The sequence below is a fragment of the Cebus imitator genome, unplaced genomic scaffold (assembly GCF_001604975.1).
Source record: "Cebus imitator isolate Cc_AM_T3 unplaced genomic scaffold, Cebus_imitator-1.0 Scaffold1, whole genome shotgun sequence".
NCBI classification, from domain to species: Eukaryota; Metazoa; Chordata; class Mammalia; order Primates; family Cebidae; genus Cebus; species Cebus imitator.
The window spans coordinates 12,544,662-12,568,924 of record NW_016107316.1 but is presented as its reverse complement, the minus strand read 5'-3'; the positions used below and the strand labels follow the sequence as shown (position 1 = coordinate 12,568,924).

The window sequence follows — 24,263 nt, the reverse complement described above, 5'->3', positions numbered from 1 at the left end:
AGGGAAAGCCCTCTCTCAACTTCCTAAGAAGACCTTGCCCAAGAGGGGTGGGTCCTGGGAGGCTGCCCTTCCCCAGAGGCCTCTCCTCATTGGGGTTTCTTGAAGATAGGCACTTGGGCTCCTGCTGGGACCAGGCAGGCCACCCATCCTCAGCGGCAGTGGCTGGTCACTCTCCAGACCTCCCTGCATCCCCTTTCTCTCTCCGCCCCCAGCACGTGCTGAACCCCACAGCCACAGATACTGATCAGGATTAGGGTGTCTGTGCAAATCCAAGGTCTACCAAAATGGAAAAGAAGGAGCCGGTGAATATGTCTCCACCAAGACAGTGTTCAGTACTGGTTCTCCACGTGGCTCCCAATTCAGTGCAGGAGAAGCAGGGATTTTGTCCCCGGGGTGGGTCGTTCTCCTGAAGAAGGCACCCCTGGTCAGGGCAGGCTTCTCAGACCCTGAGGCACCGGCCATGGCCCCACTGAGATACAGGAAGGGCCCGCCACAACCTTGAAGACGCTGAGGGGAGGGAGCACAGCGGGGACCCAGCTCCGGGTGGCTGCGGCTGCATCCCAAGTGGGCCCCCTCCCCTGAGGCTCTTCAAGGGGAGGGGGCCCTTGAAGAGAAGAGAAAAAGAAGACGGTGCGGTGCGGAAAAGTAAACAGGCCAGGCCGGGCACGCGCCCTTTGGACCTTTTGCAATCCGGGCGCCCTTGCAGCCTGGGCCTCCTATAAAAGGGGTGCGCACGCCGGCCGCGCATTCTCACCGGGGCCTGCGGGGCTGAGCTGCCCTTCTCGGTTGCGGTCCCCGAGGAGCCCGTCCAGCCAGCAGGGCCGCAAGGCCGAGGCCAGGCCGCAGCCCGGGAGCCGCCCCACCGCCGCCCGCCATGGGCCCGCCGAGGCCCGCGCTGCCGGCGCTGCTGCTGCTGCTGCTGCTGCTGGCGGGCGCCAGGGCGGGTGAGTGCGCGGGCGCTGCGGGCAGGAGGGGTTGGCTGGGGCAGTCCGGGGCCAGGCCAGGGGGAGGGCAGCCCCAGGGGCCAGGGTGAGTGGGGGGACTGGACCAGCTGGCGGCCCCTGCAGGCTCAGGATGGGGGCGCGGGATGGAGGGGCTGATGAGGGGCGCTCCGGAGCCTCCCGCCCTCCTAAAAGGTGAGACCTGTGCCGGGGTCCTTCACGTTGGGCCCTAGCACCCGCTGGGAAGACAGACGTGGAACGCTCACGGATTTCTTTCTCTGTCTTACAGAAGAGGAAGTGCTGGAAAATGTCACCCCGATCTGTTCACGTAAGGCATCTGCGCATAGGGCGGGGAGGGGCGCCCAGACCCGTAACCCCGCTACACCCGGGTCCCTGAGGGCCTCTCACTCTACAGGGCTGAAATGGCACCGTGCTGTGCCCGGCCCTGACCCCAGCAAGCAAGTTCCTTGAGCTGCTGCGCACCCCCAAGGGATGCCAACTCTCTTCTACCTGCCCTTCGGTGCTGTCCCAAAAGTTCAGCCTGGGGGTGGGGGAGGGAAGGGATTGTCACTCGGTTGACCTGGGCACGCTTTGAAGAAACATCACTGTCCTGTTTATCAGTGACTAGTCATTGATTCGAAGCATGTGAGGGTGAGGAAATGCTGACTTTAACCTCTGTGCAGAAGTCGGACCTCCACCCCCTCCCTATTTACCTGACCCCTGGGGATCAAAGGAGCTGGCCTCGAAGCGGGATCCTGTGTGCTGGAGCCGCTGGGCCGGCGACTGATGGGGCAGCATCGCCATCTGGTGGGCATCTGTCATCACTGCAGCTGGGCTCAGCACCCAGATGTTTTTTTTCTTCCATTGTTCAGAAAATTACTCTCAAGCACAGTGGAAACCTCCAGAAACTCCTTTCTAGGAGTTTCTTAAGTTAGTTACGCCTAATGCTTAATTGAACTTTGCCTCAGGTATTTGGTAGTCTCAGAGTCACGGAATTACCACGTTTTCAAGTTAAAGCATGAGAGATAGTACTATCTATTTGCTTTACGTTATCATCTCTTAAGTTATCAGAGGGTCTCTTCTGCAGATTTTCTGAGCCCCATTACTTGATACTTGTCACTCCCTTCCCTGTGCCCCAGATGATATATTCAAGACATGCCAGCTAATTTAAACATTAGCCTCAGCAAAAACATAACGGAGAAGTCAAATCTATAAAGGCAAATTAAGTATAATGTGAAGTCAATTTAAAAATAATTTGAGTTTAATTACCATTTTTAATTACCTATGTCACTGTCCCTCTCTGCCCAGAATTGACTGTCCTTGGGAGAGCTATTTGTGTTATGTGGCTGACGTATTTCTCCCCATTTTAGGAGATGCAACCCGATTCAGACACCTCCGGAAATACGTGTACAGCTATGAGGCTGAGAGCTCCAGTGGCGTCCCTGGGACTGCTGATTCAAGAAGCGTCACCAGGATCAACTGCAAGGTATGGAGGACACGAGCAGGAGGAACCTGGAGCCCACAGCTTTCCCCCAGCCCTGTTCCAGCAGGCACCCAATATACGACCTTCCCGGAGGTTGTGTACTGAGTAAACATAGAACTTCCCAGAACTGTTGTAATCTCATCAAGGTGCTGGAACTTTGCCTCTGTAAGTCTGACACATTGCTGTGATGTTGTCTTGCCCCCAAAATTTTGCAAGCCAGATGTATTTTCCCATGAACTTCCCAGATGCAATGGGAGTATATCATCTAGATTAGCAGCAGTGTGGGTCTGTAGATTTCAGCATGCAAGAAGCCCAGCAGGTGAGCTAAGGGAGGTGGGCATCTCGGAAATGCACTGTGAAATGCAGTTTTTATAATCTAAGTCAAACAGAATCTGTTGCTAAAAAATGAATGGACAGAAGAAAGAATGTAAACATGCAGTTTGTTCTAAAATAAAACTTTACTTATTGAGACTAGTTGTACTCATGTCACGTACATCTGGAGAAGATCTATAGGTTGCTGTAGGGGTTTGGGTGGGAAAGGGAAGTCAGGCTGAGAAGTGACCTTCTTTACAGAGTGCTGTAGTTCTTGTGTGCTGTCCAATGTGCTAGACATGAGCCACATAGGGCTATTTAAATGGAATGAAATTAAAAATTCATATTTGTTGTCACCTTAGCTGCATTTCAACTGCTCAACAGCCACCCTGACTGTTGGCTCCCATGTTAGACAGCACAGATGTAGAACATTTCTATAAACTTATTTGAATAGTGCTGGATAATAAGTAGGCATCCCTTGAAACGCCTGCTATATGTGAAGTTCTAACTACACCCTAATAGATATAACCAGTTTTTTGGGTGACATTAAGGAGACATTTGCTGTGGAAACTAAGGATGGTCGTCTTCCTGCTTTTTCTTCTTCACTCTCACTCCTAGTTGACAGCACTTCTATTTAACCACAGCTCTTTATAACTAAAGTGAGTAACTTCAGAACCAATCAAAGGACATCCTCCTTCCTATGCATAGGGGCAAACTTAAGAAACGTGTTACCCGGGAGGGGGAAAAGGCCAGCAATAGGACAAAGTCTGGGTTGGGGCCGAGAACCCAGGAGGCATGTGGTGTTGAGGAGCAGGCAATGGTGTTCCCCAGCGGCACTCCATTTGGTGCTCTGATTAGAGATTAAGCCCTGGGCTTCAGGTGCCGCCTCTCATTCTTGATAGACAGCCTCAGTGCTCTGCTACCCTGTATTCTCAGGCTGAGCTGGAGGTTCCCCAGCCCTGCAGCTTCATCCTGAAGACCAGTCAGTGCACCCTGAAAGAGGTTTATGGCTTCAACCCTGAGGGCAAAGCCTTGCTGAAAAAAACCAAGAACTCTGAGGAGTTTGCCTTAGCCATGTCCAGGTAAGGCGTGTTGTAGCGAGCACATGCATGCGTGTGTGTCCGCTGAGGTATGAACTTGTGTATTTACACCAGGCATGGATGTGACTCTAAGTATTTGAATTCCGTATTCACCATGGATCAGGGAATGGCTGAGTTTTCACAATCATCAAAAAGAGAGAAGCATTATTTACCCCTCCCTAGTTAGGTTCCTTTAATTATCATTTAAATCTGTTTCTAAAAGATCCCATGCTTTAAACTTCTTGAGATTATAAAACTGAGATGGTTTGTTTAATGAAGTGAATTCTTGTTTAAAGAATTAACGAGACTGGTGCTTGGAAGTCTTCGGTGTGGTGTCCCAGAGGGACTGGCTGCTGTGGCCTGCAAATGGCAGGGCAGGGTCTGTTCAGCACAGAGCAGAGGAGCACCAAGGCTTCAGTGGTTCCCCCTCCTGGACTGGCATTCAGCCACTGCACACTGATCAGCCACTGCAGCTGCATCTCTTCTGACTGATCAGGGCCCACGTCACACCCATTGTAAATATTTTCAACATCACCCCTGCCTTATCCTCAGTCACAGTTTGTAGGGTCCCAGGTGTGTGTGAATACAGGCGGGATAGAGTTGTTAATTTGGTAGCATCGGAAAACTCCGCCTATATTAGTCTGTTTTCATGCTGCTAATAGAGGCATACCTGAGACTGGGCAATTTACAAAAGAAAGGTTTATTGGACTCACAGTTTCACGTGGCTGGGGAGGTCTCACAATCGTGGCGGAAGGTGAGGAAGGGCAAGTCACATCTTAGGCAGATGGCGGCTGGCAAAGAGAGCTTGTGCAGAGAAACTCTCGTTTTTAAAACCATCAGATCTCGTGAGACCCATTTGCTATCACGAGAGCAGCACAGGACAGACCCGCCCCCATGATTCAATCACCTCCCACTGGGTCCCTCCCAAAACACCTGGGAATTATGAGCACTACAAGATGAGGTTTGGGTAGGGACACAGAGCCAAACCATATCACCATCCTTGCCCATTTTTAAGTTTTGCTGAACATTAGATTCAGATGCCAGTCCTTTCTCGCCAAAATAGGCTGTGAGGCTTCTTTCTTTCATACGCTTTATTTTCTCTAAGACTTATGAGGGAGACGGGTATGGTGGCAGGAGGAAGGATTGGTTATTTTTTGGTCCTTGGTCTTCTCTAAACACAGAAGAGACTTCTGCTCTTGACAAGGAGGGCTTCCCAGGTTTGCATCTTCATGACTTTAACTGTCTTTTTATTAATGGACATATAATAATTATACGTATTTATTGAGAACATATGGACATTTTGATGCATGTGAGGTATGGTGATCAGATCAGTGTAATTGGCATATCATCTCAAACATTTATCATTTCTTCATGTTGGGAACTCTCTGAGAGGGTGTAGTCTGTGGGAGATGAATCCGTCTCCTTTTCCTCCTGATGTAACCAGTGTGGCTGCAGCCAGGTCCTCAGAAACTCCGAGAGTCCCCAGTGGGAAATCCCTGAGACCAAAGTCAACATGGGCTTCAGCCATGGCCCAACACCATGCAAAAGAGTGACTGACCAACAAATGTATGAAAAGGAGCTCCAAATGACTGGTAGTCAAGAAATGCAAATTAATGTAACAACAAAGTTTGTTTTTGTTTTTTGGTTTTTTTTTTTTTGAGACGGAGTCTCTGTCTCCAAGATTGGAATGTGGTAGAATGATCTCAGCTCACTGTGACCTCCGCCTCCCAGGTTCAAGCAATTCTCCTGCTTCAGCCTCCCGATAGCTGGGATTACAGGTGCCCACCACTATGCCCAGCTAATTTTTTTGTATTTTTAGTAGAGACGGGGTTTCATCATGTTGGCCAGGCTGGTCTTGAACTCCTGACCTCGTGATTCACCCGCCTCAGCCTCCCAAAGTCCTGGGATTACAGGTGTGAGCCACCAACAAGATATTTATCAGCTTATACCCATCAGCCTGAAAAACTGGAAAACAGTGATAGCACCTGTTGCTGGCAGGCCAGTGAGGAAAAGTGTGCTGTTGTGAGCTGCTGGTGGAAATGGGAGCCATCGGGCAAAATCTACTCTAATTTAAAATACTTAATTCCCTTTGAGACAGTTGTTTTAGTCTCTGGGCCTTTAGCCCATGCATATAAAAGCAGTAATGTGTGAAGATAGACAAATAGGGATGTTTGTTTTGGAATTGTTTGTGTGGTTAAAAAAAAAAATCCAGAAAGAGAGAAGGCAAATGCCATCAAATGGGGCAATGTGTGAGTAAATTATTATCTAGCCATGGGATGGAATGTTCTGCATGCAGCTTTTAAAAAATCTGTTAGAGCTATACCAAGTGACTCAGAAGGATTTTTGTGAAATATAATTGAGAAAAACAAGATAACAGTATGCACAATACAATGCCACTTGTATAAAACAATGACAAAACGTTTGTATGACTGTGTTTGCACTTACCCATGTTTACAGAGGATTGTGTGAGTGTGCAGAAACAAATGGAGCAACCACTCAGGCTTCCGTAGGGGGAGATGGGCACAGAGACTGATATGGGTGGAGAACAGAGCAGGGCTGGATGAGCCAAGCCAAAACAAAGAAAAAACACACCTGGACCTGGTGGCTTATGCCTGTAATCCCAGCACTTTGGGAGGCCGAGGCAGCCGGATCACCCCAAGTCAGGAGTTCAAGAGCAACCAGGCCAACATGGTGAAACCTGTCTCTACTAGAAATACAAAAATTAGCTGGGTGAGATGGCAAATACCTGTAGTCCTAGCTGCTCCGGAGGCTGAGGCAGGAGAATAATTTGATCCTAGGAGGCACAGGTTGCAGTGAGCCAAGATTGTACCACTGCACTTAAGCCTGGTGACAGAGCAAGACTTGGTTAAAAAAAAAAAAATCAACAAAACATATGTATGTGTGCATACTTTTTTGAAAATGTATATCTATGTATAGCTATATTCTATATTTACAAATAAATTATGTCAGAAGAACAATGAAAGAAACTATAGTACTACCCAACTTGCTTTCGGTTGTAATGGAGAAGGACGTTTCTGTGACCACCCTCTCTCTGGGACAGGTATGAGCTCAAGCTGGCCATTCCAGAAGGGAAGCAAGTTTTCCTTTACCCGGAGAAAGATGAACCTACGCACATCCTCAACATCAAGAGGGGCATCATTTCTGCCCTCCTGGTTCCCTCAGAGACAGAAGAAGCCAAGCAAGTGTTGTTTCTGGTGAGGATTTAGAAAGCTGATAGCGGTGGTCCTTGAAACTCATCTTCATGTGTTAGAAGTCCCACCATATACAAAGCAGATCATGAGTCAGCTCCATGGCTAGTTACATAGGAAGCCCTGGATTGCCATGAAATACTGGTGCCCAAGGTTCCTCCTGTCCCTTGGGCTCACCGACAGATCATCCCAAGCAGGCTGATTAGGTTGGGTCTAATTTTAAAACAGTTGTTGAGGAGTCCTGACCACCCCACCCCTGCTTTTATTTGATGCTGTTCACCTGTGTTTACTGGGTTATGGTGTAACACAGTAAATCCTTTGTATATTTTAAACACCAAAAATAATGGGATCTGTTGCCAGTCTCTTTTAAGAATTTCAGGTTTCAATCTGAGACAGAATTCATTTCACCTCAGTCCCATGAGCACTTTTGTGCCCATATCTTGTTCTAGTTTCTATACGACACCATACTTGGAGAAGACAGCGAAGTATCCTGCAGAGGCCTTTCTGCAGACCCACCCTTAACTGGTTTTCCCTCTCCCAACTTGGGCTGGCCAGGCACTAGCAAGAACACACTCTGCATAGGAGGAAAAAGAAAGTCCCTCCCAAAGCTAGATTCCTTCTGCCTTTTCTCCCAGGATCCCCACCCCATCCCTCCCAAGAACCTAAGGATGTTTCCTATGTTGAATGCACGTGGCTGCATCTTCTGCCCCCATAGGATACCGTGTATGGAAACTGCTCCACCGACTTTACCGTCAAGACAAGGAAGGGCAACGTGGCAACAGAAATATCCACTGAAAGAGACCTGGGACGGTGTGATCACTTCAAGCCCATCAGCACAGGCACCAGCCCGCTTGCTCTCATCAAAGGCATTGTAAGTCCCACGTCAGCACTGTCATGCACACCAGGCAGCATCCTCTTATTAACAGAATTCCAGAATGCTTGAGCTAGTGGGGACCTTTGAGGACAGGCTGTCCAGGCTGTTTGTTACACAGACTACAGATAGGACACTGAGCAGGCATGGGAAGGACTGCCCTGGCTTCATGACCTAGGATCAGTTGAGCCAAGACTTGAGTCAGGCTCCTCCCTCCCAGCCCAGAGCTCTGTCTTTCCTCCTGTCCTTCTGTCACTGGCACCAAACCATTTTAACTCTCATCACTTCAGAGTAATGACTGCCCATTCCTGAGAAGGCTCCGGGGCTAGACGTAGGTAAGCAAAACCACCTGATGTTCCTTCCCGCACAAGGACTCCTTGTGCCAGCTCCAAGCCTCTGGCCTTTGAAGAAGTCCCAAGACCTTTGTTCTCCTCCTCTCCCTCATTCCATGAAGTGGAGTCACTTATAGTGCTCTAGCTTCTTGTCCTTTCACCCCAAGTACCACCCTGATCAAACATGGCCCCTCTGCCTCCAGCCCAGAACACCCTCTCCTCTCTGTTAACTGGGGCCATGAAGCACCATATTACCTGACCCCTGCAACATCTTCCAGATATGAGCCCCAGGCTGTCTCACTAAACATGAAGAACTTGAGTGGTCACTGTCATGCCTGGCACTGTTCCTGGTCATTGTCCTTGGGGCTGAAAACAGGGAGTCTGATGACCAAAAGGGCCACAGTCAGAAGAGGATGATGCACTGGCTTAGGGGTCTTTTCTGAGCATCTGTTGTGTGCTCAACCCCACTCTGGGCAGCGCTGAGGAAGGCACAGTGGTAGATGAACCATAGACCTTCCCCTCAGGATGCTTCCAGTCTAATGCAAGAGCCAGGTCAATAAGGTATGCATGCTATAGTCAATAAGGTGATAAGCTGAGCAGTGCAGGCAAGAAGTCCTGGGCCTGACCAGGAAGGAGAAAGTATTATTCATGTAGCTCAATGGGCAATGTTTCACGGAGGATGTGAAGCAGGAACCTGAAAAATGTGAAAGATGTGTAAATGAAAGGACACGTAAGAATGGGCTTCTGGGCAAAGAAAACTTACTGAGCAGGTGTATGAGGGGCTCTGTGGTGGGATGGGCATGTGGAGGATAAAAGTATAGACTTTGTCTATTGGGGATGGAAAAAGAGGAGTCTACAGCTTGACTCAGCTTTGGGGATGTTGACTTGTTACACTCCCTGGTCTAAATGTCAGGTACCCAGTTCTCTTCTTTCTCTGAGTTTATCTAGTGGTACAAGACTCCTGCTCCCTTCTACCTTAAAGGTAAATGCTTTTGACAGAAGGCACAGGGACTGATCAAAACGCTTGCCTCCGATCTCATTCATAGACCCGCCCCTTGTCAACTCTGATCAGCAGCAGCCAGTCCTGCCAGTACACCCTGGATGCCAAGAGGAAGCATGTGGCAGAAGCCATCTGCAAGGAGCAACATCTGTTCCTGCCTTTCTCCTACAAGTAGGTCACCTGATGCACCCCTGATTTGTCATTTGATGGGTCAGTGAGAGCTGAACGCTTCTCAAGTGCCCTGTTCAGGCAAAGCTGTGCCTGGGAGGGTAGTATGGAAGGGGACAAAATGCAACCCATTTCTGACCTTTTTAAGCTAACAGGCCATTTGGCAGAAAAGTCCTAGGCATGTAAAACAATCCAAGACCAATAAAAGATATCTAAGACCCAGTCTTTAAGGGCTGTAGATTCAGAAAACTTGGGGATCGTTGCAGGGGACCCTGGTTAGAAAAGGTTTCATGGAAGATTTGGGATTTTGACTGGAAACTTGTGTATCCAAATCCACTTGCTATATTCTTGGCTGTATGCCGTGAAGATACAAAAGAATTTCGAGACATTGCACTCATTCCTACCCTCTAGCCACTCCAGACTAGTGGAGAGTATAAGGCACACATGTCCTTTTGATGGGAGGATGACTAGTGTGACCAGGAGGAGGTGGATGTTATTCATTCAGGGCTAACAATGGATTTACCAGTGCTTTGAAAGATGGGCAGGACTTGGGTAGATGCAGAGAGAGGGGAAGCATTCAGCATGGAAAGAATGGTATGTTCTGGCCGTCCCTGGCATGATGTGCTTCCTTGGTTACCAGGAATAAGTATGGGATGATGACACAAGTGACACAGACTCTGAAACTGGAAGACATGCCAAAGATCAACAGCCGCTTCTTTGGTGAAGGTAAGACTTTCTGTCTGCATAGTTGCTGGAAAATCTGCTCAAGATGTGCCAATCATGGCTTAGCCACTTGCCAGGCCCTGTTAAATGTCTGCTGACTAAGAAGTGATATGCACACTCGTGTTCTGGCTACCTCTAGTGAGAAAGCAAACTCATCTCAGGATGTCAAGTTGCAATGGCATAGAAGAAAAGTTCTCAATGCTACCTAGGTGTCTGTAAATAGAAAACTGGAACCCTAGGTTTAACATGACATAGTTGGTAGAACTGACATCACCCATCCTGTGATAAGACCCGGAGCTGTCCCATACAAGGTGGACCAAGTGGGAGAGATCCTTCAGGGTCCGGCTTAGGTGTCTTTTCTGAGCATCTGCTATGTGCTCAACCCCACTCTGGGTGTCACTGAGAAAGAGACAGTGGCAGATGAACCAAGGACCTTCCCCTCAGGATGCTTCCAGTCTAATGCAGGAGCCAGGTCAATAAAGTATACATGGTATACTTGATAAGATGATAAGCTGAGCAGTGCAGACAAGAAGTCCTGGGTCTGACCAGGAAAAAGAAAGTATTATTCATGTAGCTCAATGGCAATATTTCATGGAGGATATGGAGCAGGAACCTGTAAAATGAAAGGATGCATAAATGAAAGAGACACATAAGAATGGGCTTCTGGGCAAAGAAAACTTACTGAGCAGGTGTGTGAGGGGCTCTGTGGTGGGATGGGCATGTGGAGTTAGTCTTTAGAGGTAGAAGAGACTTTAGCAATCTTGAGTCCAACCCTGACCCAGCATTGTATTGTATTTATATCTGTCCAAATTATTTCTTGTGCATTACATAATTGTCCTTTTTGTTCATAGCAATCTGTGATGTCAGGTGGTAGAGACGTGATTTTATACCCACTCTACAGAGGGGAAAGTGACACAGAGAGAGGCTTAGAGCTTGATGTAGTCAAGGCCACATAATATTAGAGGGGGGCAAATAAGTGCCCAGGTGTAATCTAAGCCAGGACTCTTCTCATTACACCACACCTCCATGATGACTTTTACCTCTCTTCCTGGCACAGATCACAGCAGATGGTGGAGGGGATGCAAAAGTGTCACCTCTCCCCACAAGCTGCTGGTAGACCCAATTAGAAGAAATGGTGGTGAGCACCAATGTGCCTGGTCCCAGTTGTAACCATGTTAATGGCAGCACCCCCTCACCAGCTCTTTCAAGCTAAGGGTAATCTGATGACAGACTCAAAGTCTTGATTCCACTTCAGCTCTACCTCTTAACCCTGAGAGCTCTTGGGAAACATAAGTTGCTCATCTCTGGGTCTCAGTTCCTCATCTCTGGGTCTCATCTCTGGAACTCAGAGCTGAGATCCAGGGATGAGCAATTTACATTGCCCAAAAACTCTGTGAGTCTCAGAAGCAAGGCTGAATTTATCTTTAAATTGAACAATAATACCAGCCCACAGGGATAGGATGATGAGTCAGCGAAAACAATTAAGTCAGTCATCTATGGCAGAGCCAGATCTAACAGGCATTGAATACAGGATAGTTTTCTTCTTTTTTCCCCTGTGCTGATACTCCACAATTTCCAGCTTCCAGTAGACAAAGATATGGTTGAGATAAAGAAGTGAGCTAGAGTACTTTTGACACTTTCCAACTTCCAGGTACTAACAAGATGGGTCTCGCCTTTGAGAGCACCAAATCCACATCACCTCCAAAGCAGGCCGAAGCTGTTTTGAAGACTCTTCAGGAACTGAAAAAACTAACCGTCTCTGAGCAAAATTCCCAGAGAGCTAATCTCTTCAATATGCTGGTCACTGAGTTGAGAGGCCTCAGTGATGAGGCAGTCACATCTCTCTTGCCACAGCTGATCGAGGTGTCCAGGTATTTAATGCTTACAGCTCAATGCTTTTTATAAAACTGATGGTAACTGGCTGAACTTTCAAACCTTGGCCAAATGGAGAATCTCAGGGACCATTTGGATATCAACCCAGTTAATCATTTAGTCATCAGTTCATGACTGTTGGACAGAGAAATATCAGCTGATGTGCTAAGAGTTTCATGAAACACACACACACATGCACACAGTATTCAAGGCAGCTATGTATTCGTGTGTTAAAATAGAAGGGGAATGGTTCCCTCATTTTGATGGATATCATTGAATTCCTAGTTCTATTGCAGGTGCTCTCAGAAGCTTATAGGCTGGTGGAGAGAGAACTCAGGTGAATAATAGAATATGACTTATCTATGCTTCAATGCACTGGCTTTAAGTGCTACGAAGGTCAGAGAAGGGACTGAGGCCAGGACCCAGCTAATGTTAGCCAGGCATGTTCTGTGTGCTGACCAAAGGACAATAGTAAAAGTCTTCCTGTAGCGACAGATCCACAGTTCCCTCTTGGGACTTTCCTCAATGTGTCTTCTCCTGTGGGTAATATTCCCAGGCAAGGCATCATAGTTCTGAGCTCTAAGTTGGGTTTTGAAAGATGGTTAGATTTGAATAGTGAATGAGGGGATTAAGGGCTCTCCTGGCAGAGGACACACCATGAGCCATATTTTACCTGCCCTGAAGGTGGTCTGTATAACTTTATCCACATCTTTCTTCTCAGCCCCATCACTTTACAAGCCTTGGTTCAGTGTGGACAGCCCCAGTGCTACACACACATCCTCCAGTGGCTGAGTAGTGTGCATGCCAACCCCCTTCTGATAGATGTTGTCACCTACCTGGTGGCCCTGATCCCCGAGCCCTCGGCACAGCAGCTGCGAGAGATCTTCAACACGGCGAGGGCGCAGCGCAGCCGAGCCACCTTGTATGCGCTGAGCCACGTGGTCAACAAGTGAGTTTCAGGCCGTGTTTCTCCTCTGAGGAGCAGAGGAACATCTCGTACCTCTGTGCATCTCTGTATTAAAATGGAACCCCTCCCTCCACTTTCAGACTCTGCTCCTTCCTCTTTGTTTTTTTCTGATTTGGGGGGTAATTACTTTAAATAAGAAGTCAGCAAACACTATTCAATTTTTTAAAAATATTTTTCTTACATTGCATTATAAAAGTTTTTGAACATAGATAAGTTGACAGAATTATATAGGGAAAACCCCTAGAAAACCAGCTATATCTGACCATTTAAGTATGATTATATTTGCTTTTTTGCATATACATCGATCCATTAATTTACCTTATTATCTGAAGCACTTCAAAGTAAATTGCAAACATCAACACCCATTCCTCTAAGTACTTCAGCATGCATATTATTAACTTCACTTCAATATTAGTTACAGTTTTTTCTCTATTTATTTATTTATTCATTTTTGGAGATGGTCTCTCTGTGTCACCTGGACTGGAGTACAGAGGTGCAGTCACAGCTTACTGCAGCCTCAAATTCCTGGGTTCAAGTGATCCTCCCACCTCAGCCTCCTGAGTAGCTGGGATCGCAGGTGCATGCTACCTACCATGCCCGGCTAATTTTTGTATTTTTGGTAGAGACAGGGTTTTACCATGTTACTCAAGCTGACAGTTTTTTCTTTTGATGAAATTGTTTTCTTTTTTTTTTAATTTTTATATAAATGTATGTGGTACAAGTGTAATTTTGTTACATGAATAGATTTTGTAGTAGTTAAGTCAGGGCTTTTAGGGTATCCATCACCCAGATAACATATAGTGTACCCATTAAGTAATTTCTCATCATCCGTCTCCCTCCACTTCCCCACCTTCTGAGTCTCCATTGTCTATCATTCCACACTCTATGTCCTTGTGTGCACATTATTTAGCTCCCACTCATAAGTGACAATATGCATTATTTGTCTTTCTATGACTGTCCTGTTTCACTTATGATAATGACCTTCAGTTCCACTCATGTTCCTGCAAATAACTTGATTTTATTCTTAATATGGCTGAATAGTATTTTATCGCCTATACAGTCCACATTTTTAATCCAGTCATCCATTGATGAACACTTAGGTTGATTCCATGTCTTTCCTATTATGAATAGAGCTACAATCAACATGTGGATGCAGGTATCTTTTGGATATAATGATTTCTTTTCCTTTAAGCATATACCCAGTAGCGGGATTGCTGGATTCATTGGTAATTCTATTTTTGGTTCTTTGAGAAATTTCTGTATTGTTTTCAATACAGGTTGTACTAATTACAATCCCATCAACAGTGTTTAACTGTTCCCTTTTCTCTGTATCCTCAGCAACGTCTGTTATTTTTTGTTTTTGAGTAATGGCCCTCCTGACTGTTGTAGGATGTTATCTTATTGCAGTTTTAATTTATATTTCTCCAATGATTAGTGATGTTAGGCATTTTTTCATATGCCTATTGCCATTTGTGTGTCTTCTTTTGAAAAAATGTCTATTCATGTCCTTTGCCCACTTTTTAATGGGATTATTTGGGGGATTTTTTGTTGAGTTGTTTGAATTCCTTGTAAATTCTGGATATTAGTCCCCTGCTAGATGAATAGTTTGCAAACCCATTCTCCCATTCTGCAGGTTGTCCACCGTGTTGATTATCTGTTCTGCTGTGCAGACTTTTTTAGTTTAATTAAGTTCTATTTGCCTATTTTTGTTTTTGTTGTCCTTGCCCTTGAGGTCTTAATCATGAGTTCTTTGTCTAGGCTAATGTCCAGAGAGAAGTTTTCCCTAGATTTCCTTCTCATACTTTTATAGTTTCAGGTCTTACATTTAAGTCTTTGATCCATCTTGAGTTGATTTTTGTATATGGTGACAGATAGGAATCCAGTTTTATTCTTCTGCATATGGCAATTCAACTTTCCCAGCACCATTTATTGAAAAGGGTGTCCTTTCCCTAGTGTATGTTTTGGTCAATTTTGTTAGAGATCCATTGACTCTAAATATGTGGCTTTATTTCTTGATTCACTATTCTGTTCATTGATCTATGTGCCTATTTTTATGCCAATACAATGCTTGTTTAGATTACTATAGCCTTGAAGCATAATTTGAAGTCAGGTAACATGATGCCTCCAGCTCTGTTCTTTTTGCTTAAGATTGCTTCAGCTATTCAGGCTCTTTTTGAATTTCATATGAATTCTATAATTATCTTTTCTAATTCATAAGTGTAGATTTTAAGACAAACCTAACTGTGCTTACTGATTCCTGACTCTCTTCTCTTATTCTGTAGCTATCATGAGACAAACCCTACAGAGACCCAGGAACTGTTAGACGTTGCTAATTACCTGATGGAACAGATTCAAGATGACTGCACTGGGGATGAAGATTACACCTATTTGATTCTGCGGGTAATCTCAGTCTCTTATATGACATACATCATTTCAGAAGCACTTTTCCTGGATACCTTTTGCTTCTCTCTCCTGCACCCTGATGAGTTCTTGTTTCTTTTCTTCAATGCAGGTCATTGGAAATATGGGCCAAACCATGGAGCAGATAACTCCAGAACTCAAGTCTTCAATCCTGAAATGTGTCCAAAGTACGAAGCCATCACTGATGATTCAGAAAGCTGCCATCCAGGCCCTGCGGAAAATGAAGCTTAAAGACAAGGTAAAGCTCACAAGAAGAGGTCTGAAAGTGAAAGTTTGTAAACAAGGATTTGGAAGGTACTGGGGAAATGAGATTCTAAATTTCATCTACTGAGTTGATTCTGTTGCTTTTCTTTTTGCCTTTCTTTCTTTTCCTTTCTTTTCTTTCTTTTCTTGTTTCCTTCTTTTTCTATTTTTTTGAGATGTAGTCTCTCTCTGCTGCCCAGGCTGGAGTGCAATGGCAGGATCTTAGCTCACTACAACTTCCACCTCCTAGATTCAAGCAATTCTCCCTTCCTCAGCCTGCTGAGTAGCTGAGGTTACAGGCACCCACCACTATGCCTGGATAATTTTTGTATTTTTTAGTAGAGACAGGGCTTTTCCATGTTAGCCAGGCTGGTCTTAAACTCCTAACACCAGGTGATCTGCTCGCCTCAGCCTCCCAAAGTGCTGGGATTACAGGCATGAGCCACTATGCCTGGCCTCTGCTGTTTTCTAATTGCAAATTTTAACAGGCCTATTGACTTGACTGCCTAGCAGTATGTGACATGAGAGAAATACTTGACCTTGCTGCTATGTCAACATGCAGAATGTGAGATGTTTTTGCCACCTACCATCTGCCTACCAGATTGACCATCACCCTCATCAAGGAAAAACATGCTTAACTTTCCCCCAATAACCTTACGCTAGGATAGTCAAGTTGGCCTCTTCTTAGATGGCCATGACTCCAGAGTTTTGGAAACTACCTTATTTGTTAGCCCCAAACTCTTATTATCCCTTCTCATCTTGACCCTCACATTAAAATAACTTGTGTTAAAACAACTTTATTTTCACTTAGTAGTGGATCTCCAAACAAATCATAATTTGGCCATAATTTATGTGTTTTAATGCAATTGAATTCAACAGGCATTCTATAGGCATCTTCTGGGAATCCTCACTTGATAGTATTCTAGGGAACACTGGCAAGAATATTCAATACCAGCATTTGAAGAGTGATTACAGAGAAATTAAACTCGTGCTTAAGAAAGAGCCAGCAGACCATGCTAGTGTTTGCCAGGCATGTTCTGTGTTCCGACCACAGGACAGTGATAACCAGCTCCTCTTTTGACTGCAGGACCAGGAGGTCCTTCTTCAGACTTTCCTTGATGGTGCTTCTCCGGGAGATAAGCGACTGGCTGCCTATCTCATGCTGATGAGGGATCCTTCACAGGCAGATATTAACAAAATTGTCCAACTTTTACTACGGGAACAGAATGAGCAAGTGAAGAACTTTGTGGCTTCCCATATTGCCAACATCTTGAACTCAGAAGAATTGTATATCCAAGAGTAAGTAAGAGTGATTTTCTTCCATATGCCACTGAGGGCCCTGAGCTGGAATTCCAACCCTAGGTTTTGGCATAGCCACTGCCTGCTCTTGCTTCTGAAACAAACACTTGTCCAAATGTGTAGCAGACCCAGACACAAAGCCTTGGGGCAAATGAAATCCAGACATTTTGGTAATGATTGGAAATCCATATTTACTTGGGGGGATACAAGAGTCAAAAGATAATAACATGGTGTGTCAGCTCAAAATATACTTCTTCTTATCTAGTCTGAAAAAGTTAGTGAAAGAAGCTCTGGAAGAATCTCAACTTCCAACTGTCATGGACTTCAGAAAATTTTCTCGGAACTATCAGCTCTCCAAATCTGTTTCTCTTCCGTCACTTGACCCAGTCTCAGCCAAAATCGAAGGGAATCTTATATTTGATCCAAATAATTACCTTCCTAAAGAAAGCATGCTGAAAGCTACCCTCACTGTCTTTGGATTTGCTCCAGCTGACCTCTTCGAGGTAAGTGCGAAGAGTTCGAAGTTCTCTAGCCCATTTTGTACAGCGTCACAAACAGAGATTCCTGGGAGCCAGGAGCCAGCTAGGGAGAACCACCAGGCACTTCCTACCATCACTCTGAGGCATTCTTCTTTCCCTCTCTCCCTGCCTTCCTTTCTCCCCACTAGGGGTCACCTGCAGTATGACTTCTTAGCATTAATAGAAATGCAGATGTCTCCAAGAGGTCTTTAAGTCCCAAAGCCAAGGAAGTATATGTGCTGCCTAGTCAGATCTGCTTCCAATCTCAAATTCACTCCCAACTCTGAATCCTTGGCTGAATTATTTGTCCTCTCTGAACCTTAGCTGCCTCTTCTAGCAAAAAGCAAATAATAAGGTCAAGATTCTAGTGAGATTTTAATAAAGTAGCTTCTGTGAAGTACTGAAGTCTGCTCCTGGCCTATGGTATTCAAATACTTGTTTGAATAAATGGACATCAAGAAGGGGAACTACTAGGCTGACATACAACGAAGAAACCTGATGCCATTTTCTTGTCCGATTTTCTTTCTCAGATTGGCTTGGAAGGAAAAGGCTTTGAGCCAACATTGGAAGCTCTTTTTGGGAAGCAAGGATTTTTCCCAGACAGTGTCAACAAAGCTTTGTACTGGGTTAAGGGTCAAGTTCCTGATGGTGTCTCCAAGGTTTTAGTGGACCACTTTGGCTATACCAAAGATGATAAACGTGAGCAGGTGTGTATTTGTTAAGTATCTTCTTAAGGAAAGCTTTCGGTCTCAATGAAAAGACAATTCTTTTCTAAGCATGGAAGTCATCAAAGTACTATCTAACTGAAGGTTTTTATCAACCAGACCTGCTGGGATAAGGGCCAGTATCCTCTGCAGTTAAGGGTCTTCTGAAATTCAGTGTGCCTAGAAACCAGACTCATGGGAAGTATTCTAGGATAATAATTATGAATTCTGGGCCGGGCGTGGTGACTCACGCCTATAATTTCAGCACTTTCGGAGGCCGAAGCAGGTGGATCACAAGGTCAGGAGTTTGAGACCAGCCTGGCCAACATAGTGAAACCCTGTCTCCACTAAAAATACAAAAAAATTAGCCGGGTGTGGTGGTGGGTGCCTGTAATCCCAGCTATTCAGGAGGCTGAGGCGGGAGAATCGCTTGAATCCAGGAGGTGGTTGCAATGAGCCAAGATTGCACCATTGCACTCCAGCCTGGGTGACTGTGCGAGACTCTGTCTTAAAAAAATTTGAAAAGCATATGAACTCTGGGCATAGATTTAATTCTAACTTCACTGTCTTGAAGCTGTGCGCACTTGGGGAAGTTGGCTGATATTCTGTGTATCTGTTTCTGTCTGCATCCCAGACTACTAATAATAGTCCAAACCTCACAAGATTATTTAAAGGCAATGAAATAAGGCATCTAAAATGCTAAGCACAGTTCCTAATGTTGGCATTGATTGTTCAATAAGCAGATACTATTATAAGTTTTAAATTAATATTTTCATTATTATTAACTGCTTTCTTTGGCTCTTACTCCCATTAGTACACTAGCAAATGAGACCAAAATTCCACTTTGAAGCTAGCAATGAGTTTCCATTTAAGAAGTGAAATAGGTTGTAGGATCTGGAGCTTATTCTCGAATTTTTTGCTACCTAAAGTGTGGTCTGGTCAGAAATGCAGGTTCTCAGGCTTCGCCGACAATCTACTGAATCAGAAGCTGCATTTTAGCAAGACGTCATGTGACTTGTATGCATATTCAAGTTTGCAGAGCAAGGAAGTAATTTGCCCCTCCATGCTCACTGCTGAGCACCAGCTCCATCTTCTAATTTCCTGACCCCCACTCGAGGCCAAGGGTCTTTGATCTGCTTTGAGTCTGTCAGTTTCACATTTTTTTTTCTCAATGCCTGGGCATCTATCTCTAAGATTCTTCTTCTCTCTAAGAAGAACTTATCTAGGATCAAGTGGTTTTCAGACTTTTGGTCAATTTATATAGCAGCTACATTTTCTTAAGAAACACCTTGTAGTCTTCACTGGTCAAAGAAGAGAAGGCTAAGCAGGGAAGGGGTGGGAGACAGAGGATCTCTATCTCCCTCACCCCACATTCTTGCTATGTCTACAGATTTTTAAATTAAGAATAGTTTTGGGAGTGCCACTGTCCCTGACAAGACCTTAGTTCTTTCATCTCTGTTTAGAGGAATTAGTTTGGACTTCAGTGTCTCCCTGTTCCTCACCTGGAGCATTTTTCAGGCCCATCCTGGCTGCAGCAGACAGGTCCCACATCGAGAACTGAAAGGTGTTTGACATTGCTGACATCTCACTGTGCATTTTATTACTAAACTCTCAGGACATGGTAAAAGGAATGATGCTTAGTGTTGAGAAGCTGATTAACGATCTGAAAGCCAAAGAAGTCCCGGAAGCCAGAGCCTACCTCCGCATCTTGGGAGAGGAGCTTGGCTTTGCCAGGCTCCATGACCTGCAACTCTTAGGAAAGCTGCTCCTGATGGGTGCCCGCACTCTACAGGGGATCCCCCAAGTGGTAAGTCAGCAGGCCCCATCGAGGGTCTATGAGACCAGAGGTTGGTCTTTTTAGATCTCGCAGACTCGTCGCAATCCTAGCTGCACACACCAGAAAAGATGCCTGTACTTTTTTCAAAGATGCAGGTTTGCCTTGAATTTCACTGAAGATGACTCTTGGATTGCAAGGATTTGTTAACATTTAGAAATTAAGCTATTCATAACATTAGCTCTATTTTTAAGAGCATTAATTTATTCATCTGGAAAACAATGTTCAGTATACCTTCCTTTACCTTTGCTAAATGCCCTTTTATTTTTATTTTTTTAATTTTTTGAGATGGACTCTTGCTCCCAGGCTGGAGTGCAGCGGCATGATCTCAGCTCACTACAACTCCGCCTCCCAGGCTCAAGCGATTCTCCTGCCACAGCCTCCCAAGTATCTGGGACTACAGATGTGCACCAGCACGCCCGGCTAATTTGTGTATTTTTAGTAGAGGCAAAGTTTCACCATGTTGGCCAGGCTGGTCTCGAACTCCTGACCTCAAGTGATCTGCCAGCCTGGACCTCCCAAAGTGCTGGGATAACAGATGTGAGCCACTGCACCTGGCCTGAAGTTCCTTTTAATATTGAAATGAGACAGTGATTATATTTGCCAAATGATAATTCACTATCTAAATATGCTATAATTTTTATTATTATTTATTAATAAAAGAGGAAATATATAAACATACTCCTATGGCTTGATAAAAAAAAGTGTTGGCTTTAAGAAAACAGATCTCAAGCTATTTTATAGAAATATTGTTTAAAACAATAAAATCCAATGCAAACTGATATGTACATCATCTCAATATGTCTTTGGTTTCAAAAAAATGATTTTATCATAATATATTTCAAGTACACCTTCACTTACACTTAGACTCCAGAACACCAGAATTAAGCCATAGCATATATGATACTTAAAGTCCATAAAGCTCTGAGGCCCAGCAGTATTCTTAAGTGCTTTCTGAATCCAGTTGAAAATGACATGCTATCTATTATTTATTATATCCTGATTCACTGAAAGCAATAAAAGCATCAGTTTGATCTTTATTTATCAAACTATCCAGCATATCAAAATATGCTAGTCCTTCCATTCTAGATAAAGAAGAATTACTCTCCAATGTATGGGAGGTTGCATTTAACAAAACCCACTTTAAAAATACTTACTTTTAGTTTCTCTCCCCTGCTGTGTCTATAGATTGGAGAGATCATCAGGGAGGGCTCAAAGAATGATTTTTTTCTTCACTACATCTTCGCGGATTTTGCCTTTGAACTCCCCACTGGAGCTGGATTACAGTTCCAAATGTCTTCATCTGGAGTCATCACTCCCGGAGCCAAGGCTGGAGTGAAACTGGAAGTAGCCAACGTAAGATTCTTTTTTACTTCTGTTGTCTTAGGTTCTTATTTTCTCAACAGTGGGTTTCTTGTTAAAACACATTTTAAAATGTGTTTCTAGTTCAAGACAAAATGCATCATCATTGTAAACCCCTCATTATTTTTTAAGAAAAACTGCAAGCTTCCACCAGAATGTGCCACCTCACTAGCTCTAGTAGTGGTATGGCCATAAGACAAGTACTCAGTTCTCCCAATAAATGAGTATTCCTATCATCTTTTTAATCTGGTTTTGCCTAACGTTAAGTCAGGTACTTTCTAGTTCTGTGTAGTGTAGTTCAACTCTAGAGAACTGAGAAATTGCTTTCCTTCCTCCAAACAAATGCCAGTAATGTTTCCTAAGGTGTGAGTTATCCACATGTTTGCCCAGAGGTGAGAAAGGGTGGTTGATCTGATTGACAGAGGACTGAAGTATTTAATGAATCTGAATAGGTTGTTTTCTGACTTATAGATGGAGGCTGAATTGGTGGCAAAACCCTCCGTGTCTGTGGAGTTTGTGACAAATATGGGCATCATCATTCCGGACTTCGCTAGGAGTGGGGTCCAGATGCACACCAACATCTTCCACGAGTCGGGCCTGGAGGCTCGTGTTGCCCTGAAAGCTGGGCAGCTGAAGTTTATCATTCCTTCCCCAAAGAGACCAGTCAAGCTGTTCAGTGGCGGGTAATTCTTTCAGCCAATTCTCCTTAGCCAGTTTGAAAGAGAGAACTGAGAAGGTATCTGCAGGATTTCGCCAGGCTAAAGAGTTGATTAAATCATTCAGGTCCTGAAGAAGGGGGAGAGGAGGAGAGAGGAAAGGTTCCGGGTTACCTATTTTAATTCTAGCCTAAACTCACTGCATAATTACCTTTCCTCTACTGGTCACATTTTACTGGTCACAAATTGTCCTTTATCTTTCTGCAGTGAGACATACTAAGACCTACTGCTTAATTAGTTTCTATTAAGTTACAATTTTTTGTTATGTATTTGTTTTCAGAACGAAGACATAATAGCTCTAGAGAGACCATCTTTGGGAAATGAATATTTCCCCCCAAAAAAATACCAAAGAACATACTGATTTGAGGTAGCTAGCTCAGTAGGTAAAGCGCAAAACTCCTAACCTCGTGATAATGGGATACAGCCTCTTATGGAGAGTTCCATTTTAAGTGGTACCCTCAACCATTGACTTATCTTAGTTTTCATATTTTAGACACATTCATGTGTTCATTCAAAAATAATATTTAATTGGCCAGGTGCGGTGGTTCACGCCTGCAATCCCAGCACTTTGGGAGCCCCAGGTGGATGGGACTCAGAGACCAGCCTGGGCAACATGACAAAACTCCATCTCTGCAAAAAAGCCAATAAATAAGTAAATAACAAAATTAGCCAGGTATAGTGGTGCACGCCTATAGTTCCAGCTACTGAGAAGGCTGAGATGGGAGGATCAATTGAGCCCAGGAGTTCAAGGCTTCAGTGAACCATGATTATACCACTGCACTCCAGCCTAGGAGAGAGAGCAAGACCCTGTCTCACAAAAAACAAAAAATAGTATATTTAATTGCCTAATAGGTACCAAGTATGTTGAATGAGAAACACAAGGTCCCTGCCCTTTAAGTGCTTATATTTTACAAGGAAGACATACAATTAAGCAAGTAGTAATCACAGAGTAAGGGCTAAGTTATAAAAAGTATTAGAGTACCATGAAATTTTATATCATGTAGCCTGTGCTAATCAGGAAAGCATTCTGAAACCAGTATACTTGATCTGGTAACTGAGGACTGTGTCAGAGTCACTTAGGCAAAGCAGAAAGGAGTGAGTGTTCCAGGCAAAAGAAGAAGCATGTAATGGCCTGCAGGTAAGGAATATGAGGAAGGGGGAGAGGAGTAGGGAGGAAAGATTCTGTGTTACCTATTTTAAGTCTAGCCTAGACTCACTGCATAATTACCTTTTCAAGGAACTGAAAGAAGTGCAGAATGGTAAGGGGCTCAGGGAACATAAGTGAGGAATGACGGGGAGAGGCAGACAACAAAAAAGAGAGCATGCCCCGCCATGCAAGCCATCCTAAGGAGTTTAGACTCTTTTGAAGGCACAGGAGTTGAAGAGGGGAGCAGAAATAAGATAGGGGTGATATTTTAGAAGAAATACTCTGACTCCAGTGTGGAAAATGGGTGGGAAGGAGGCACAGCTGGAGACAAAGAGACCACTGGGCATCTCTGACAATGCTGTGTGGCTAAGAGCTGATAATGGCCTGCAATGAGGAAAGCCAGGTATAGAAAGGAGTGAGCAGACTCTAGAGCTTCCTAAGAGGCAGAATCATAAGTACTGCTTCATTATCTGGGTATGGGGATAAGGCAAAAGAAAGAAGCAAAGAGGAAGGAGGTGCCCTTCATTGAAATAAGAACCACAGTGGGAGAACTTCTGGTTTAGAGGAAGGTGACAAACTCAGTTTTGGATGTGTTGCATTTCATGTCCTATAAAACAACCAATTTAGAAATATCTAGCTAGCAGAGACCTATGGATCTAAGCCCAGTAAAGAGGGTTGGGCTCCACACATGGATTTGGGAGTCGTTAGCATAGAGTGATTGTTGTGGTTAAACAGCAACTGGTGTGGAGTGAGACATAAGAGACGAGGACAGAAATGTGGAGAAGACAAATGTAAAGAAAGAGAGGGAATAACCAGCAGTGAGTTAGAAGTGACCAGAGAAGCAGAAGGAGAACCAAAACCATAAAAAGTCACAGCAGCCAAAGGGCATCAATGGGGGAGACAATCCCATGGGCAGGCGAACACTGGCATTAGGACTCAAGTACATCAGCAAAGCTTGGTCCTGTGGCACCCCCAAAGTGGAGAAGTAATACTTGGAGGAAAATGTGATATTTCAAACAAAGCATCCTCAGAAGAAACCTGGTCAGTGTTGAACTTTCTTAC

At 44.6% G+C, this 24,263-nt stretch overlaps 1 protein-coding gene across 3 annotated transcripts in view; it reads left to right on the top strand.

Annotated features, from left to right (window-relative positions):
• Nucleotides 1-746: 746 nt before the first annotated feature.
• The window catches only part of APOB (apolipoprotein B), a 42,206-nt gene continuing 18,689 nt past the window's right edge, over nucleotides 747-24,263 (top strand). For 2 of the 3 annotated variants that reach the window (XM_017526598.1, XM_017526613.2), the window contains exons 1-18: nucleotides 747-944; nucleotides 1,231-1,269; nucleotides 2,312-2,427; nucleotides 3,673-3,818; nucleotides 6,877-7,030; nucleotides 7,740-7,895; nucleotides 9,274-9,398; nucleotides 10,036-10,121; nucleotides 11,770-11,989; nucleotides 12,712-12,939; nucleotides 15,240-15,357; nucleotides 15,470-15,616; nucleotides 16,709-16,920; nucleotides 17,186-17,423; nucleotides 17,969-18,145; nucleotides 19,758-19,949; nucleotides 21,165-21,332; nucleotides 21,810-22,021. In XM_017526598.1, the coding sequence (XP_017382087.1) occupies nucleotides 875-944; nucleotides 1,231-1,269; nucleotides 2,312-2,427; nucleotides 3,673-3,818; nucleotides 6,877-7,030; nucleotides 7,740-7,895; nucleotides 9,274-9,398; nucleotides 10,036-10,121; nucleotides 11,770-11,989; nucleotides 12,712-12,939; nucleotides 15,240-15,357; nucleotides 15,470-15,616; nucleotides 16,709-16,920; nucleotides 17,186-17,423; nucleotides 17,969-18,145; nucleotides 19,758-19,949; nucleotides 21,165-21,332; nucleotides 21,810-22,021 (2,804 nt within the window). In that variant the 5' untranslated portion in view covers nucleotides 747-874. The remainder of the gene's footprint in view (nucleotides 945-1,230; nucleotides 1,270-2,311; nucleotides 2,428-3,672; nucleotides 3,819-6,876; nucleotides 7,031-7,739; nucleotides 7,896-9,273; nucleotides 9,399-10,035; nucleotides 10,122-11,769; nucleotides 11,990-12,711; nucleotides 12,940-15,239; nucleotides 15,358-15,469; nucleotides 15,617-16,708; nucleotides 16,921-17,185; nucleotides 17,424-17,968; nucleotides 18,146-19,757; nucleotides 19,950-21,164; nucleotides 21,333-21,809; nucleotides 22,022-24,263) is intronic. The other variant, XM_017526604.2, reaches the window with a different exon arrangement.